The following is a 19,701-nucleotide window of genomic DNA, read 5'->3' as shown; positions in this document are numbered from 1 at the left end:
TAATAACTTCTACTTCAAGTTTTTTATTTTTGGTGAAGGGGATCGTGAATACAATCACTCCTCAAGACCTCCATGTAAAGATCGAGAAGCTATGTGCTCGATGGTTTTTATCAACTATCCGACATAGTCAAAATTACTAGAGTCAATTACGACTTAAATCGACAAATCAAAACTATTCCACAATTGATGTGAATTCAACAAACATATTCTCCCTTTAAGCCCATACGCTTGGTTGAGAGGATGCTTATCAACAAATACATTGGAAAAACCTTCATCCCACAGCGGATATGGTTTACGCTTCTTCAAAAAGAAAAAATTGATGCCCGACGTGAAAAAAGGGGTAATCAAGAAAGAGTGTGAGGTAAGCAATCTTTTACTAAGACAAAATCAGAAAGACCCTGCTCAAGGCAAACTAGCTCCTAATTCGGGAGGGACTATACAAAGTCCGGTCAAAAACTGAAAATGTAGCATACCACCTCGAAACACTCTCTATGGGGAAACAATCCCTTAAACTTTGAACGCTAAAAAGCTCAAACAATATTATAGTTGAGGGAATCTCGAAAGTCATCCCTCAACGAAGGCTGTGTCTTCGCCAATGAGAAGCACGCCTATACAACGGAGGAGTGCTTAGGTACGGGCACGAATCTTAAAGCATAAAACAAAATCGAGACACCAGGGCTCGATGATGTTAGGCGAGGAAAGTTCTAGACCACGGAACACCATCGCCTTAGTACATGCCCGGTAGAACCCCAGCTCGCGATGGGATGTTCACACCCCGAGGAGGAAAGCTTAACAACAGCCCCTCTCCTCGTTATTAGTTTGGATAACATCTCCAAACACTTAGAACGGTTCCCCACACCTTCTAAGCTAGGCATCTACGACACCAGCTGTCAAACGATGACCAATAATTTAAACGGTGCACTAGCGCAAAGATATTAATCCAGCGTATAGAACGTTTAAACTTCACCAAGTTAAAAACCTCAAGCTTGGTCGAGCACAAACAAAAAGCATCAAGCATACAGGTCGTCACAAAGAAAAGATAATCGAAGCACGAACCTAAAAGTGTTGAGCATGCAAAACGTTCGATTCGACATTCAGAGGAAATTAAAACATCGCACACATAAAATCTAAGTCTGAATAAACATCGATGAAAAGATAAAATGTAAGCGAACACTAAAACGATTACGCTTATAAGTCGACTCCTCATGTCACCATAAGCAATCGACTGGGGGGCTCCTGTTCTGGACAAGACTTTTGGGCTGAACCAAGCCCAATGTCAAATCCACTGGCCCAATGCCACATCCATTGGCCTATATATACGACCTTCACAAACCTCACAAGGTATGCATGGCTCTAACCTCGACCTCCACCTCAAGCTTATACTGACTTGGGCGTCGGAGCGTTATCTGCAGGTACCCCCCTTTCGGTGTTGTCGGTCGTCCCTAATGCTCGGATTCAAACCTCCAGCTCGGAGCATCCTTCCACGGATCCATCAATGTGAGTTCTCTTCCTCTTTTTATCTCTTACGATAAAACTCGAGTTCGTAACAGAACTCAAGTTTTATCGTAAGAGATAAAAAGAGGTAGAGAACTCACATTGATGGATCCGTGGAAGGATGCTCCGAGCTGGAGGTTTGAATCCGAGCATTAGGGACGACCGGCAACACCGAAAGGGGGGTACCTGCAGATAACACTCCGACGCCCAAGTCAGTATAAGCTTGAGGTGAAGGTCGAGGTTAGAGCCATGCATACCTTGTGAGGTTTGTGAAGGTCGTATATATAGGCCAATGGATGTGGCATTGGGCCAGTGGATTTGACATTGGGCTTGGTTCAGCCCAAAAGTCTTGTCCAGAACAGGAGCCCCCCAGTCGATTGCTTATGGTGACATGAGGAGTCGACTTATAAGCGTAATCGTTTTAGTGTTCGCTTACATTTTATCTTTTCATCGATGTTTATTCAGACTTAGATTTTATGTGTGCGATGTTTTAATTTCCTCTGAATGTCGAATCGAACGTTTTGCATGCTCAACACTTTTAGGTTCGTGCTTCGATTATCTTTTCTTTGTGACGACCTGTATGCTTGATGCTTTTTGTTTGTGCTCGACCAAGCTTGAGGTTTTTAACTTGGTGAAGTTTAAACGTTCTATACGCTGGATTAATATCTTTGCGCTAGTGCACCGTTTAAATTATTGGTCATCGTTTGACAGCTGGTGTCGTAGATGCCTAGCTTAGAAGGTGTGGGGAACCGTTCTAAGTGTTTGGAGATGTTATCCAAACTAATAACGAGGAGAGGAGCTGTTGTTAAGCTTTCCTCCTCGGGGTGTGAACATCCCATCGCGAGCTGGGGTTCTACCGGGCATGTACTAAGGCGATGATGTTCCGTGGTCTAGAACTTTCCTCGCCTAACATCATCGAGCCCTGGTGTCTCGATTTTGTTTTATGCTTTAAGATTCGTGCCCGTACCTAAGCACTCCTCCGTTGTATAGGCGTGCTTCTCATTGGCGAAGACACAGCCTTCGTTGAGGGATGACTTTCGAGATTCCCTCAACTATAATATTGTTTGAGCTTTTTAGCGTTCAAAGTTTAAGGGATTGTTTCCCCATAGAGAGTGTTTCGAGGTGGTATGCTACATTTTCAGTTTTTGACCGGACTTTGTATAGTCCCTCCCGAATTAGGAGCTAGTTTGCCTTGAGCAGGGTCTTTCTGATTTTGTCTTAGTAAAAGATTGCTTACCTCACACTCTTTCTTGATTACCCCTTTTTTCACGTCGGGCATCAATTTTTTCTTTTTGAAGAAGCGTAAACCATATCCGCTGTGGGATGAAGGTTTTTCCTATGTATTTGTTGATAAACATCCTCTCAACCAAGCGTATGAGCTTAAAGGGAGAATATGTTTGTTGAATTCACATCAATTGTGGAATAGTTTTGATTTGTCGATTTAAGTCGTAATTGACTCTAGTAATTTTGACTATGTCGGATAGTTGATAAAAACCATCGAGCACATAGCTTCTCGATCTTTACATGGAGGTCTTGAGGAGTGATTGTATTCACGATCCCCTTCACCAAAAATAAAAAACTTGAAGTAGAAGTTATTATTATAAAGTGGTGTTGATTTGGCATGTGGACGAGTTATGATGCTGTGACCTTTACTCTTAAATTATCATATCAACTTTTCATGGATACTATTACTGATATAGTGTGTATAATAATATGGCATAGATAAATTGAGGGGTCCAGCTTTGGTGCTAGATGCACTTGTCTATATGATCCCTGCAAAATTCTGGATACTTTTATTTTTTTTAGCTGATCCGACCACGATATCGGTAGTGCTTTTAGAAACACGGAGAAGTTGGGTGCAAGACCAATAGACTTTTGCATTTGCTTTAGTCAATGGAAGTTTAAACTCATAACCAAGTTTGCAAGATTTGTTCATGCTCATTTGTTTTAGCAACAAAACAAATATTGGAGATAAATTGGAATTTATTCATTAGTTTCAAGCATCCAATAATAATAATGATGAAGCATTATATTATACTATTACAGCTGAATTGGTGATAATGTCGGGGACGTTGAATCAGGTTGGTACCGTTAGAAGTACCACCGGATATGGAGTCTGGTATTGCATGCCTCGGATAGTCACGAGATGATGTGATGGTGCTTGACCAATGTATTTCAATGATGAAGTCAAGGGGAATTGTAACCACTCGGCTGTTTTCACTTTGATTTCAGCCTGTATGTATTTTTTCAAATGTGTGCTAGGCTTATGCTTCTCATAACCTTATGCAGATTTGGTAAAGTAATTTTTGATAGGATGTAGATGAAATCAAGCTTAATTGTTCGACCTATAAAGTCCTTCAATATAAAGCATTATTCTCAACTATCATGATTAAAATCAAATACTAAGTAATAAGAACCTGAACTGACGATGCCGGTGACGCTGAGGTGATGTCCTCATCTCATCGGTGACATTTGGTTCTAATTTCGGAGTGTTGTTCTGAACCATCGATAATTTCCGGAACGGTTGGTCCGTGCGACGGAGCTCCATGATGAGAGCATGAGCTCAAGTGTATTTTAATATCACCAGTTCGACGGTGAGCAGAACCGACGATGATGTCAAAAGCGTTTGGCCAAGACATTTGCTTGAGTTGACATGTCAATGTCGTTTATATTGAATTTACTTGTAGTTTTTTCATGCCATGTGATGGTTATCCCTTGATAGAGAACCAGCTGCGTGTATGAAGGTGTAGTAGTAATTTCACTTCATACTTAATCACCATACACATGTTATATAGTATTTTGTACTAATGTATAACCACAAAATTCATCTGCCAATTGATGATTTCAAATCGTGGCTACTGTGTAATCAATTTTTTTGACAGAAACATGGTTTTTCAAGTATTAACCACAATAATCATCATTAAAGTGGTGAGATTTTGATGAGAAATGGTCTCTCTTGTTTTCAAAATGATTTCAATCGAATGGTTTGTGCCGATATAAACTCACAACCATATGTACTAACTTATGGTGTGTTTTGCACAATGATGCAAGCTTGGTCAAGCTCCTGGCATTAATCGTTCAAGCTTCTTCTTGAAGAATAAGTTAGTAACTCTCTCTTTTCAAGAACCACCTTTAAATGGGTTTAATAAACAATTGTACATATTGTCTATTGTCCCTATTGAATTTTCCTTGGCCATAACCATCATCTGACTCAGCTATGGCAAACCGTATGATTAATAATACGGGGAGTATATGCCCATTATTATGTAACGGTTGAGCATAATTTGTCATTGATGTTAAACAGTTGTATTGTAACCAATGAATTTTAGTATTATTGGCTACTCAATATGTAACCATTTTGTGGTATAATAATTGAATTAATGTGTCTAACATTAATTTGCAGAAAATCAAAGATCCTGAACCGACGATGATGCCGGCGGAGACGTTTGGTCGGTATGACGGAATATTTTTCGACAGCGTGTGTCGATTCCGACGATGAATAGAACCGACGCTGATCTCAGGGGTGCTTGGCCAGAGCATTCACTCGCGATCAAGAGTCAAAGTGGACTTTGATATTCTCGTGATATAGCAAGAGTAGACATTCGAGGAAATACAAAAGAAACATATAGGCACTAACTGTTTTCAGTTAGCTAAATTTCAATTTGTATTGTAGTACTGAATGTACCCTGCGAGTGTTGGCACACATGAACTTTTCTCATCTGTTTTGACTTTCCAAAATCATTTAGTTGTTTTTGATTCTCGTGCACAGATTGAGAAGTTATTAGTGTGTGATATAGCCTTGCATTCCAATAATTGAAATATCACCTCCTTTGTTCGGTAACAACTTTGGAGTCAGTGGTAGAAGGCAATGTCACCATTAGATATGCAACATCAGAAATAAAAGGTAAGGCTTGACCTGTTTGCAGGTGCTAGCATACAGCCCCCATTTGATGAATTCACGATGGAATTCATGGGCCATTGATGAATATCGTATCGATTTAATTCTTCCAAGATCCATCGTGAGTGTGAGATTGGATTCGAGAACGAAATAATTATCGTCCCCACAGACGGCGCCACTGATCGTGCTTGATCAGAGAGTTGCGAGTCCGGCGGCGTACACGGCGGTTGCGAGTGTTCAAACCCCTGTTGGAGCGGAGGGGGGTTGTGTACCTGCAGGCACTCCGACGCTCAAGTCAGTGTGTGTGTGTGAGGTTTTCAAGGCTAAAATAATACGTACCTTGCAAATGAAGATGAGTTGCATATATATAGCCCCCAGCGCTGGGCCAAGGCCCTTGATGGCATTAATGGCCATCAAGTGGCTGCCGGAAAACGGCTTGGAGGCCTTGATGAGCAGTAAATGCTCATCATTCCGGTTTACGGCCGTTACGATACGCAAGGGTATCTGACCGTTGGGACGTGCTCGGATGATGTGTATGTTCGACACCCTCTGATGCTCGAGCTCTAAGCTCGGCCCAGAACAGTTTTGTTGCTAAAACAAATGAGCATGAACAAATCTTGCAAACTTGGTTATGAGTTTAAACTTCCATTGACTAAACAGTTCTGGACAAGACTTTTGGGCTGAACCAAGCCCAATGTCAAATCCACTGGCCCAATGCCACATCCATTGGCCTATATATACGACCTTCACAAACCTCACAAGGTATGCATGGCTCTAACCTCGACCTCCACCTCAAGCTTATACTGACTTGGGCGTCGGAGCGTTATCTGCAGGTACCCCCCTTTCGGTGTTGTCGGTCGTCCCTAATGCTCGGATTCAAACCTCCAGCTCGGAGCATCCTTCCACGGATCCATCAATGTGAGTTCTCTTCCTCTTTTTATCTCTTACGATAAAACTTGAGTTCTGTTACGAACAATTTTTTTGTTTTTTATCTTATATTTTTTTCAATATTTTTTTATTAATAAATTCGGTGGTAATTTTTTTTTTTGTTTACAATGTTTACAATGAGGATTTAACCTAAGACCTCATACATCCCTCACTACTATATCAAATTTAGTAGCTTTTGTGGTAAATCAATCTTATTACTTGTATTGTATAGTATTATATATTGCTTTTAAGAAGTAGAGTATTATATATATACCACTGAATTTATTAATAAAAAATATTGAAAAAAATATAAGATAAAAAACAAATAAAATATAGAAAGAATATAATGAATCTATACATAAAAATAGAAGGAAAAAAAAACTGAATGTATACATAAAAGTAGAAACAAATCTATACTCACAATTAAAAAAAAAATGAATCGCATAAACTATAAAAGTATAAACTTATCCTTTTTAAATTTTTAATTTTCAAGATATATATAACCAAAAATTAAGGAATTTATGGAGAAAGAAAACAACACTCACTTTATACAAAACAAAAAATACTTTATATAAAAAAAAAAAAAAAAAAAAAAAAAAGAGAGAAATGAACACTCAAGATACGTAACAAAAAAAAAGCAGGATATAACATGCGACTCATCGATCTCTCAATTTCTCTCTCGAACTCTCACATGAATCCCTTTCTTTAATTCTCTTCTTTCGATTTCTATCCACGGCTAATGGTTTTTATTTTGATTAGGTTTTGATTTCTCATTGAAAGGTTTTTAGAGGATAAGATCAACACTCCCCTCTCTAAGCTCTACGTTTGATTTTGGGTAAGGTTTCTATTCCACACTTTTCTTCTTCAGTTTTGTTGGGGTTTTTCTATGTCATGTGTGTACTTTTTTTGTTTGATGCCTTCGATGCAAGTATTTGGAAGCCTCGTTGACCGTAAAAAACATTATGAACTCTTTATTCATAATGTAAAAGTTTCTTGATGCCTTCTGTAACAGCCCCCGGGCCCCATCTTGGCGATCCCGGTGCTTTACCTCACGACCTTCTCCACCCCCTCTCTAGTGGAGTTTTTGCCTTTCGTGGGAATCGAACCACGTACCCTGGGGTTCAAATACGTGTTCAATCCATTCCCACTACCAATTGAGCTACATAGCTCAATTGGTAGTGGGAATGGATTGAACACGTATTTGAACCCCAGGGTACGTGGTTCGATTCCCACGAAAGGCAAAAACTCCACTAGAGAGGGGGTGGAGAAGGTCGTGAGGTAAAGCACCGGGATCGCCAAGATGGGGCCCGGGGGCTGTTACACCTTCGATGCAATATCGATATGAATTGAATTTTATTCATTCATAATATATGGGGATGGATTATCGATGACCTGAAAGGAATCAAATAATATTATTTGGTATATAAATTGTTGCTAGTATTTGGATGCTTCATTGACCGTAAGAAAAACATTATGAACACTTTACTCATAATGTAAAAGTTGTTTGATGCCTTCGATGTGATATTGATATGAATTGAATTTGATTCGTTCATAATATAAGCGATGAATTATTCGATGTCTCAATGACCCAAAAAGAATCAATGAATATTATTTGTTATATAAATTGTTGATAGTATTTGGATGCCTCATTGACTGTAAAAAAACATTATGAACTCTACTCATAATGTAAAAGTTGCTCGATGACTTTGATGTGATATTGATATGAATTGAATTTGATTCTTTCCTAATATAAGAGATGGATTATTGGATGCATCAATGACCCGGAAGAAATCAATTAATATTATTTATTATATAAATTATTGATAGTATTTTGATGTCTCATTGACCGTCAAAAAACATTATCATAGTTGCTAATCAAAAGTTGCACGATGTATTGGCAAGATTCCCAAACCCAAAAAATGGAAAGCTTCTTTCTCTTTGAAAATAAAGCAAATGAAAAATCAAGATAGTACAAATGTGATGTTGGCAAATGTGTTGTCATTAATGATTTGTTGGAGAAGATGTGAATGACATTTTACGAGCTGCAAGACAGGTATATTTTATTTTCTCTTCGTGTTTATATTTCGAATATTATGAAAAAATCAATTAACTTGAGTTTGTAATTTGATCTCTTTTATTTTCTATAGGTTACAGATGCTTCTAGTGCCCCGACCAAACGGATTCTCAAAGTCCATACACTGACGAAGATTGAAGAGAGAGATTAGAAGTAAACAATGTAAACTGTTGTTGTTTATTGCTTGGTAGGAATGTCATGTACTATGTCGTGGGCTGTAAGCCGTTGGAGTTTATTGTTTGGTAGGGATGTCATACATATATATGTTTTTAGAGTTGTAATTTTGGGATGAATTTGATTAGAAGTACCTAGTAGTTCTCTTAAGTTATTTGGTGCAATTTCAATTTGGAAGATTTAGCTATGTGTCACTGTTTTGGTGTTTTAATGTACTCCGTTAGTTTGTAAGACTTATTAGTTTTTTTAATCAATATAATGAAAATTCTCTTTTATAATTATAGTTGACTTGGTGTGTAGAAAACATGCATATTGGCAAATTATTATTATTATTTATAAAAAAAATGTACAATTTGTAAAAAAAAAATGCAAAAAAAAAAAATCCAAACCTATACCAACGAACAAATTCATGGGTAAATCGATTTACAATAGTTTGTAATGTCCGTGGGTATAGCTCCTAGGCTAATCCAACGCCAAAAAATGTTGTTGCTATAGGCTATAGCAACGGCAAATTGCCATGGGTACATCGAGATAAAGTAGACGGAACAAAACACCCGTGGGTATAGGTTTTATGGCCTGTACCCACGGATTTTGGACCTTTAGCAACAACATTTCGCCGTAGCTATATGTCAAGTTTCTTGTAGTGACTCGAATCTAGGACCTCATAAATCCAAGACCTGTCTTTTTTACCACTAAACCAAACTTTTAAAGTCCATTTGGTGCATAGATAAGATAGAGACATGATAGGATAATAATCTGGATAAGAATAAGATGCAACAATTGGAGTTGCATTAATGGAGATAAGGGTGCTTGGAATAGAATTTGGCGTGTTATATGTTTTAAGTAATCCTTATCAGGTTGGTAATCCACCGAAAGTTAAGGATTAAAATAACAAATGGGACAATATGATATGATTAGTAATATATTTAAAATATTCTTTTTTTAAATAACAAATTCCGGCATGTGACTAAATCAGAAAGTAAGAAATAATGTTCTTCAGATAAAAATCTTGAGTTTCTTGTGAAACTTCTTTATGTAACAACAATATGGAAAGCCATTAAAAAAACAACGATAGGGAAAGAAAAAAAACAATTGTTTGATATTTTTCACTTATAAATTGTTTAAAAATCATTTTACACAAAAATGTTTAAAAATCATTTGATATTTCAGTTTGGACAAACTTAATTGTGTCATGTGAAATAAAATTATTAATTATTGCATATTTCACGTTTATCATTATTATTATTATTTTATTATTATTATTATTTATACACTTCATTTATCCTCATCCTCATTTGCTCATGAAAGTGGAAACATATGAGAGTCACCCAAATATATATGTAGCTTTTTCTGTTCACCAAAAAAAGAAAAAACTTCCATTTTCTTATGGAGCTGCCATGGGAGAATAATTGGCCTCTTCATACGGTAATACTACTAGCTATTTATTATATATTAATATATAGTATTCTTTAAAAAAAAAAAATTATTAATATATAGTATTAATTTTTCAATATGTATAATAATTAATATAATTTGGTGCATGCTTTGTTTAATTTAATTCAAAAAATTATTATAGGAAATAGCACAACAATCATCTTTAGTAGGCGGAGCTGCCGCCACCAATGAGTTGTCGCCGCCACCGTTGCCGCGGGAGCTGCTTCCTCCGTCCTCTAGTAATTGCATGACACTCCCATTTATACCAGCTGCCGCTATGTCCAAACCACCAATTTGTTATAGAAAAAAGAGAAGTTCTGAGAATCTAAATAGCTTAAAAGCAAAAAGAGAAAAGAAGATTATAAGAAGTGGATCTGAGATTGAACATCACACAATGTTAGAGAGGAAAAGGAGACGTAGACTTGCTCACCAATTCATAGAGCTTTCAGCTACTATTCCTGGCTTAAAGAAGGTTAATTTTACTTTTTTAAAGAAGGTTAATTCCTGGCTTAAAGTCTCCATTTTATTCAAAGTTAATATGAATATTAGAGCTGCCAAATTTATTTTCTTATACATTCTTTATATTCACCCTCTATAACACCAACTTCTTTGAGTTCGTTCCACAAATATCACAAACAATCTTCATCCTAATCATGATTCATGATGCCACAGGTCCATTCAAAAATTCCTCTCTAGGTTTAGATGGAACAAATTACCATGACCTATATATATATTTGGAGGTCCGACTTCAAATGTTAAAAATAGACTCTTTATAATAAAAAACAGAAAATTTGAAAAGATAATACTCATTTTAATTATAAATAATATCAATAACATGTAAAAATTGTTTTTTGTTCAGGTTACCCATTTTGTTAAAGCATTAATGGACCTAATCACTTTGAATCAGGTCTTTTAAAATGTTTTTTAACAAAGACAGATTAAAAAAACATTGGACCTTTTTGTTATATTTTAAATATTTTTTTTTAGAAACTTACTATTATATAATTTTTTGGATTAATTTGGTCTCCGCAATGTGGGCGAGTTTTTGTTTACCCTGTAATATATTTTTTCTTCGAATTACCCCATGTAATGTGAAGATTCTGTCGTTTACACCCTTAGAGGAATATTTTGACTTAAGATTCTACATAAGTGATGACGTAGCATTGTCAGTGAGGGGTAAACCAAAATTCGCTCCAATTACAAGTAGCAAAATGACAGAATTTTAAGTTAACATGTTCCATGAGGGGGGTAAACAACTGAATCTTTACATTACAAGGGTAATATAAAAAAAAGAATTACAGAAAGTAAACCAAAACTCGCTCATATTGCACGCAGGAGATAAACACATATTAACCCTAATTTTTTTTAGCCCAAAAAATGGAGGTCCTGCACTATATAAAACGAATGTAAACTCATTATGTAAATACAACTTATAATTTAGCAGCAGCTAGCGACAACCATCAACCATACGTAGTATGATGATTACATGAATTGGCTCAAATTAAAAGGTTTTTGACTTTTTGCATATGTACTTTTGTTTTCTATATAGATAGACAAAATTTCTATAATTATAGGAGCTATCAATCACGTGGAACAACTTCAAAAACGAGTGATGGAGTTAGAACATGAAAACAAGAGAGGCAAAGAACCTAATATACTCCTCAATATGGCAAGTGATCCAAATCTTGACAATTGTCTTGGACCCGATGAATTATTGCTTCCTCATGTCAAAGCAAAAGTGATGGAAAATAATATACTCATTTACATCAATTGTGAGAAGGAAAATGGCATTGTACTCAAAATATTAAACAAGCTTGGAAATCTTCATTTGTTAGTGACAAGCACCACCGTATTGCCGTTTGGTAATTCAACTCTTCGCATTACTATCATTGCCGAGGTATGTATGCATCACCAAATTAAGATTAGTCATACATCATGCACGAATTAATTTTTATTATTAGTTATTAGAGAATAAATTTATTGGTAGCTCAACTACTTAGAGTTAATTAAGATTAAAGGAGAAAAATATTAATCTAACCACTGATTACTACTATTTTATTGAATGATGATAAATATAATATTATATATATGAAGTAAAGGAAAAAATCAGATTACAAACTAGTACCAAAAATTCAACTTCAAATCAAGTCAAAAACACAAACACATCAAAGACTACACTATTAACACCTCAACCACGAGAAGACCCGACTCTTCTTGAAGAAAAGAAATGATCAACCACTAAGGCTATCAACACCAAGAGGGCCTCCAACCAACCAGGACTACCAAGATCCAGATCCACACTCCAACAGACTTTAATGGCTTCAACACAAAATATAATGCACCACCCACTCAAAGAAGAATAAAGAGGTGCCGTAGTTTTTTACCCAAAAATCATTTTCAAGAAGTAAGTCTCATCTAATCCACCAGATACTCGACATAAAAGGTTCCCTCCGAAATGATTACATTGTTTCGGGAATTTTAGATAGTTTACTTTTTCTACCCACACTCATGCCAAAAAACTCTCCAAAAGTCCATGAATACCACAAGGAGACACCAACGGAAAGCACAACCAAAAAATACCATATCAAAGTGTTGAAGCTTGACTACAAAAAAACAAACATATATGTTCAGCCAATTTAGAAATGAGCCCACAAAACTCACACAATTAACATTATTAAAATACATAAATATTTTATATTTAATATATATTTATTTTGGCATATTATGACAACATAATTTTAAGGAAATAGTTTCTATCTTGTACCCCAAAATATTGGCTATGTTGTTGTATATACACATACTTATATGATTATCATCGAATCAATGAAATGAAGTCTATTAATCTCATCATATACTTAGTACAAAACTAATTTGTATGTGCACATAATGTAGTATAGATTATAGTATGTATGCTTGACGTAATATTTATTGCATTAATTTGGTGGATTACATTACAGATGGGTGATGCATACAAAATGAAGATGATGGATCTAGGGGATAACGTAAGGCAATTGCTGTCAAATGATGGTTCTACAAATCGTTGACATGAGATGTCAAGTTTTTTCTTTTTTGTTTTCTTAAAGATTGAATTAATTTGTGAAATACATTCCTTTGCTTATGTCACAAAATGAACTAAAAATGTAATTAAGCCAAAACGATAATAACAGTGTAATTACAAATATATTATTTTTTAAAGTGATTTGTTTAATATTCTATATAAAATAAAAAAGTAAAATTTGATCGAATAATGTGTAATGAAATGTTTTGTTCTTGAATTTATGCAATTTCAATAAAAGTAAAATAAAATTAAAGCTATTGTCTAAGTTATCCTTCATGACTACTCCCTTTTTTTTTTTTACAATAAACGTTATTTTAGCGGTAAAATTACACTGTAACTCCTTTATCTTAATTTTTTTGTAATAGTTTGGTCATTTTTTTTTTTAATACTTCAGTCCTTTATTTTTATAAAATGTAACAAATAAATCCTTTGTTTAATTTTTTATTAAAAAAACATGATGTGGAAGGCCACATAAGATAAATTTATTTATTTTAATAATTTTTAATTGAAATAAACGTTTTCCATAAACCATGATAAATATTCATCATGGTCTTCATGATATTCTTCATGATGTTCATCACCACCTTCAAATTAAAAAACCATGATAGATCTTTAAATTAAAACTCAGATATTTTTTTTTGTTTTTTTGAAAGAGCAAACTATTAAATCCAACATACAAGAAGTACCATAGAGGGAGAAACAACGGAAAAAGTGCATCTATCAGAGAAAAATACCCAGGAAGCAAAAAATCACTAAAACAAAAAATATAGGCAATAGAATACAAACCAATAGGCACTAATTGCCAATACAAAAACGTTGTGCCACTTCCACATCAAAAACCACCGACAGAAAAAAGAAAAAAAAACCCACACCTATGAACAGGAGGCCAAATTTAAAAGTATAATTTACTAAAGAAATAAATAAGTTTTCAAATCATAACATATAGAATCAATCGTAAGATAAATATATAAATGTAAAGTTAATATTATGATTCTGTCATTAGTCGAATTTTTTGGCCACTCTATTTTCACATTTATTATAATTTTGGTTTTAATTAATGCGTTTTGTCATAAAAAAATATGATTTAATTTTTTGCATAAAATAAAGTGAATTTTAGAATTAAAAAATATATTTGGACATTAAATTTAAAATTTGAGCAATATAAATCACCTTTTTTGGTACAAAAAAATACCATTTTTAGGAGGAAACCATTTATTTATTGTGATCAAATTTACAAAGTATAAATAGAGCTTAAAAAGTTGAAATATAGAATGAGAGAACATTTTCGCGAGTTTAATAAAATTGAACGATAAAAAATGAAATTCAACTAATAATATAATCACATACTAGTATATAAAAAAAATATTTAAAAAAATTAAGGGGGACCTGCAGAGTCTCAGTTAGCGTTAAAAATACACATGTCAGGAAGTTTAAGCAACAACAACACACATTAACGTTCAAAAATTAGATCTAAACCCATCAAAACTTAGATATAGAGAGAAGTTTGGAATCACTCCATTTAACACTCCTCCATTTATTTTAAAAATTATTAAAATAAATTTATCACATGTGTCTTCCACATCATTGTTTTATTAATAAAAAATTAAACAAAGGATTAATTATTTGTTCCAGTTTATAAAGATAAATGACTGAAGTGTTACAAAAAAATAAGATAAAGAACTTCAGTATAATTTTGCCTTATTTTAATATATTTAACTTATTTTTAAAATGAATATCATTTTTTGATTTAGAAAGAAAAAAAATCATTTTATAAATTTTAAAAATATTGCATGTTCTTTACAATTTTTTTTTAAAAAAAAAAAATCAGAATCTAAATATATAATCAGAAAATAGGTAAAAATGAAAAGCTGCTAAGAATATCTTCTCAAATACTGTAATAGTTTTTTTTTAAACGATGTGGAAAACATGTATTAAAAGAAGGATGTTATTGTTTAATTAAAATAAATAACTTTTACATGTTATATCCAAACAAATTAAAAATTATTTTATTAAAAAAAGAGATTTTTATTACAATAAACAAATATAAAAGTAAATTCTAACTAATCCCTAAATTATTAAATATTTCAAAATCAGGAGAAAGTTCAACAAAAATGAAAGGATCAGCAAAAAGAAGAGCAATTATTTTTAGACATGTACAGCCAACTACAAGAATAAAGTGATTTTTATCCTTGGCATGAACCGTTGGAACAGCACAGCCATCATATCAACTCCACAAATTAAATTGCTTTCTCTCATTCTTTTTTGTGTTATTTCCTCTCCTAACTCTCACCATATAATATTTAATATTTAATCTCCCTGGGCGTATATCGCAACTTGACAAAAAAATAATAATTTAATATTTAATAAATATGAGGCGTTTAACATGTTTTTTTTTGTTACAAACTTACAATTTAACATGTTTGCAATACCTTATTATTTTAATAAATTTTAATAATTTTTAATAAAATATTATACTACTTTCCTATTTTTTATTGTTATGGAATTCGTTTCATACTAAAATCGCCACGTGTCTCCCCCTTGGACCATTTTGGATAAACTTTCATATTATAATAATTTTTATTTTATGAACAGCAAACAAGAAACATTAATTTTTAATTTGTATATAGTCTGTGAATAAGAGAGGAGATCCTCTCCCGTGAAAAAAAAAATTGGAGAGAGTGCACTGCTATGATCTATCCTTCATTTAATTATTTTATTAAGTGAGTTATTGTTTAGCGCCTTCAAATTGATGGCCATGATTTCACCGAGAATCTCCTCTCCGTGAATAAGACCATCTCTAATGTCTATAGGTATCTCTGTTTGAAAGGAAAAAATTGGTGCTTACAGTGATCATACTCTCTCTTTGGGATCTAACATCTTTTAATGTTTCTTTTGAACGAGCAACATCTTTTAATGTTAAATGCTCTGGACAAGGTCAAGAGCTGACCCAAATCCACTTTTGCTCGGGTCATGGGGCAGGCCCAACAAGGACCTACCCCTGCTCGATAGCCTAGCATGTCGCGTACTCCACGTGCTCATCGACACGCATCAACAGAGCATATCCACTGCTCATAGGATCGTAGAACCGCTCCACCAAGGTAACAGCTGACAACAACTTTCCCCATAATCCTGGGAGTTATCTTGGCACTCACTCTTATTGGGATGCTCATCACGGCCCATTAAAGGGACCTTTGGCCCAACGCTTGGGGGAAACTATATAAGCTCTCCTTTTTTTTTTTTGAATGGCAAAAGGATAAATATATATATAAATAATGAGAGTCTGAGTACAAATCAGGAGTACCAGCAGTACTCATCGACAAAAAAGGAAAAAGATCTAAAACAAAAAAAGAAAACTCCCAAAGGTTATAAACCACCACAACCGCCCAGAGAAGACACCAAAATAGGGGGAAAGAGAAAAAACCAACTAAACGAGAGCACCCGAAGAGATACTACTCAACCAAAACCTGATAGATCCAGGCACCACAAGCTCACCTTGTCTTACTGGACCAACACAATATAGGTTGCACCTCCCACTCGTAGAGGGAGCAAGGGCTATCAGGGTTTTTACCTATAAATCATTTCCAGGAGGAAAGTTTCACCATATCCATAAGATCATCAACAGTTGAAGACTTACCGACAAAGATCATATCATTCCGGGATGTCCAGATAGTCCACACAACAGCATGCCATACTAGAATCAAACCTAATTGAACCCGACTCCCCACACCTAACCCAAAGAAACTCTCAAAAACTTGCATAATACTATTGGCGGGCACATACTCGATCCCTAACCACCTAGAAACACGGTACCAAATAGGAGAGATCCAATCACAAGAAACAAAAAGGTGATCTACCGACTCCTCAACCGCTCCGCAAAACACACAAGAAATATCAGTAGCTCCTACCATCACCCTCCGCCTACGAAGGTTTTGTCGAGTTGGAACCCTATCCTGAATTAGTTGCCACGAAAAGACAATCACTTTGGACGCGGCCCAAGAATCCCAAACCCTAGCAAGATTTATGAAGTCAATCACTGGGAGAGTTCTTTGAAGTCTAGCTCCATCTTCAAGAACTAAATATGCTGATTTAACCGAAAACAACTCACTTGGTTCATGCCTCCAACACCATTCGTCTTCTGTAGTTGAAAAACGCACCTGACGCAAGGACTCCATCAAATCATTAAGAAGATCTTGGTCTTGCATATCAAGATCCGTTTTCCATCTAAGCTCCCACTCCCACTCTCCTGTCACCCAACTACCCATATCAGCGACTCTGTCAAGACATTGGTCAGACGCTTGAAAGAGAGATTGATATCGAGTCCGAAGAGGAACACCATCAACCCAAGGGTCAAAACAAAAGGAAGTCGAAGTCCCATTGCCAATCCGCTTAGTCACTCCTTCAGAAAACCAATCTGAGTGCGAGTCCACACGAGTCCCTAGTAAGGAGACATCACTCCACCACAAAGACACCCCTCTTACACCATTGGGACGACCTGCAAGATGCGGGGCTGGGAACAAGGAACCATACCTAGCCAAAATAATATCACGCCCGAGCCCAAGTCCTTTAGTAAGGATCCTTCACCGCCACTTAGCAAGCAGGGCGTTATTGACTAAACGAAGATCCCTAATGCCTAACCCCCCCCCCCCCCCCCCCTCTTTCTTTGGTTTGCAAATATTTGACCAACTCACCCAAGCTATCCTCTTATTACAGCCAGTACCCCCCATAAGAACCTCCTCTGAAGCCCAACAATCAGCTTCCACACTTTTACTGGCATCTTCATAAAAGAGAGGAAGAAGACATGTAATGAATTAAGAACCGAGTTAAGAAGAACCACCCGACCTCCCATGCTAATCCACCTATTATTCCAAGACCCCAACTTCCTTGAAATTGTGTCAATAAGAGGTTTCCAAGTAGACAATTTTCGAGCATTAGCCCCGACTGGAAGGCCTAGATAGGTGAAGGGCAAGGAAGCCTGACTACAATGTAGAAACCTTTCAGCCACATCTAGGAATTCACCACTAACATTTACCCTCATGACTTTACTCTTTCCAAAATTGACCTTAAGACCCGAAGCAAGCTCAAATTCTCGGAGGATGGCTTTAATTGACCAAAGATTTTCCATTGTGGCCTCCCCCAAGAAGAGAGTATCGTCCGCGTACTGGAGGTGTGAGACAGACATCCCGGAGTTACCCACTTTAAACCCTGTATACAAATTCCTTTCTTCCGCAGTTCTGACAGCTGCACTTAATCCCTCCACCACCAACAAGAATAAAAATGGAGCCAGGGGGTCCCCTTGCTTAAGCCCTCGCTGAATATTAATATCTTCCGTTGGACTCCCATTAACTAAGATAGAAAGATTCCCACTGAAAATACACGCCCTAACCCACCTACGCCATTGCATACCAAAGCCAAATCTACGCATCATATAGTCAAGAAAACCCCAACTAACCGAATCATACGCTTTTTCAAAGTCCACTTTAAAAATCAAGCACTCCTTTCGAGTCTTCTTCACAAGATCAATAATCTCGTTAACTGCCACCACCCCATCTACAAGTTGTCTTCCCCGTATAAAAGCCGACTGGTTGGGCGAGATGAGCTTATCCATCACATTCGCCAATCTACTTGCTAAGACCTTAGCCAAGAGTTTATATAAAGACCCTACAAGAGAGATCGGCCTAAAATCCCTAATCCTGAAAGGGGAGTCCACCTTTGGAATAAGGGTTATGAAATATGAAGAAACGTTCCTAGGAAGATTCGCAGATGTAAAGAACTGGTTAAACATGACCCCCACTTCCCCTTTGATGAGATTCCAGAATCTTTTAAAAAAAGAGAAATTAAAACCATCAGGTCCTGGACTTTTGTTTCCTTCAGAGGTCGCCACCGCCTCATCTATCTCTAAAGCTGAGAATGAGGCTGACAACATAGCAACATCATCATCCGCCAGGCTATTAAAATCCATACCATCAAGAGTCGGGCGATTAAATACTGATTCTGAAAAATGTCTTTTAAAATACTCCACAATCTCAGTACGAACCTCATGAACACTCTCTACCAATCTATTTCCTACTCTAAGCGCCAGGATTGAATTCCTCCTCCTCCTTTGTCTGACACTGTTATGGAAAAACTTTGTGTTGGCATCACCCTCTTGTAACCAACGAGACCTAGACCTTTGAAAAATCTGAGTCTCTTTAAATCTCAATAACTTCCACATACTTTCCTGGCATAACTTTCGAGCCCTATCATCTTCTAGAGAAAGTTGTCCTGCTTCAGCTTTGAGATCAAAGTTCTCAATGGACTCAATTTCCAACTTAATCTTAAGCTCAATATCTCCAAAAACCTCCTTATTCCATCTATTTAGATCCCCTTTCAGAGTTTTCAACTTTTGAGTTAACATAAATGCCATCCAACCTGTGGGGGTCTCTTGCCCCCAGCTCTGTTGAACCACGTCCGAAAAATCTCTATGATTAAGCCAATAGTTGTTGAATCTAAACGGTTTTGGACCCCACAACTGATCTAAATACCGCAGCACTAGAGGGCAATGGTCTGATACATCTCTAGGAAGTGCCCATTGACTAACCTCTCCCTAAGCATCTAACCAACCCTCTGAGACCAGAAACCTATCCAGACGACTGACGGTGCCAC

At 35.9% G+C, this 19,701-nt stretch overlaps 1 protein-coding gene across 2 annotated transcripts; it reads left to right on the top strand.

Annotated features, from left to right (window-relative positions):
* Positions 1 to 9,868: 9,868 nt before the first annotated feature.
* LOC123883688 (transcription factor bHLH25-like) lies at positions 9,869 to 13,196 on the top strand. Of its 2 annotated transcripts, none has more exons than XM_045932601.1 (4): positions 9,869 to 9,992; positions 10,144 to 10,473; positions 11,551 to 11,898; positions 12,959 to 13,196. In XM_045932601.1, the coding sequence occupies exons 1-4, from the start codon at positions 9,954 to 9,956 to the stop codon at positions 13,043 to 13,045; spliced, it is 804 nt and encodes a 267-aa protein (XP_045788557.1). In that variant the 5' UTR covers positions 9,869 to 9,953; the 3' UTR covers positions 13,046 to 13,196. The 2 variants fall into 2 exon arrangements, with proteins under 2 accessions (XP_045788557.1, XP_045788551.1); XM_045932595.1 differs by having other exon boundaries at positions 10,144 to 10,497.
* The last annotated feature ends 6,505 nt before the right edge of the window (positions 13,197 to 19,701 follow it).

The sequence above is a fragment of the Trifolium pratense genome, linkage group LG1, assembly GCF_020283565.1.
Source record: "Trifolium pratense cultivar HEN17-A07 linkage group LG1, ARS_RC_1.1, whole genome shotgun sequence".
Taxonomy (NCBI): Eukaryota; Viridiplantae; Streptophyta; class Magnoliopsida; order Fabales; family Fabaceae; genus Trifolium; species Trifolium pratense.
Note: the sequence above shows the minus strand (reverse complement) of the source record. Positions and strands in the feature narration are given on the sequence as shown.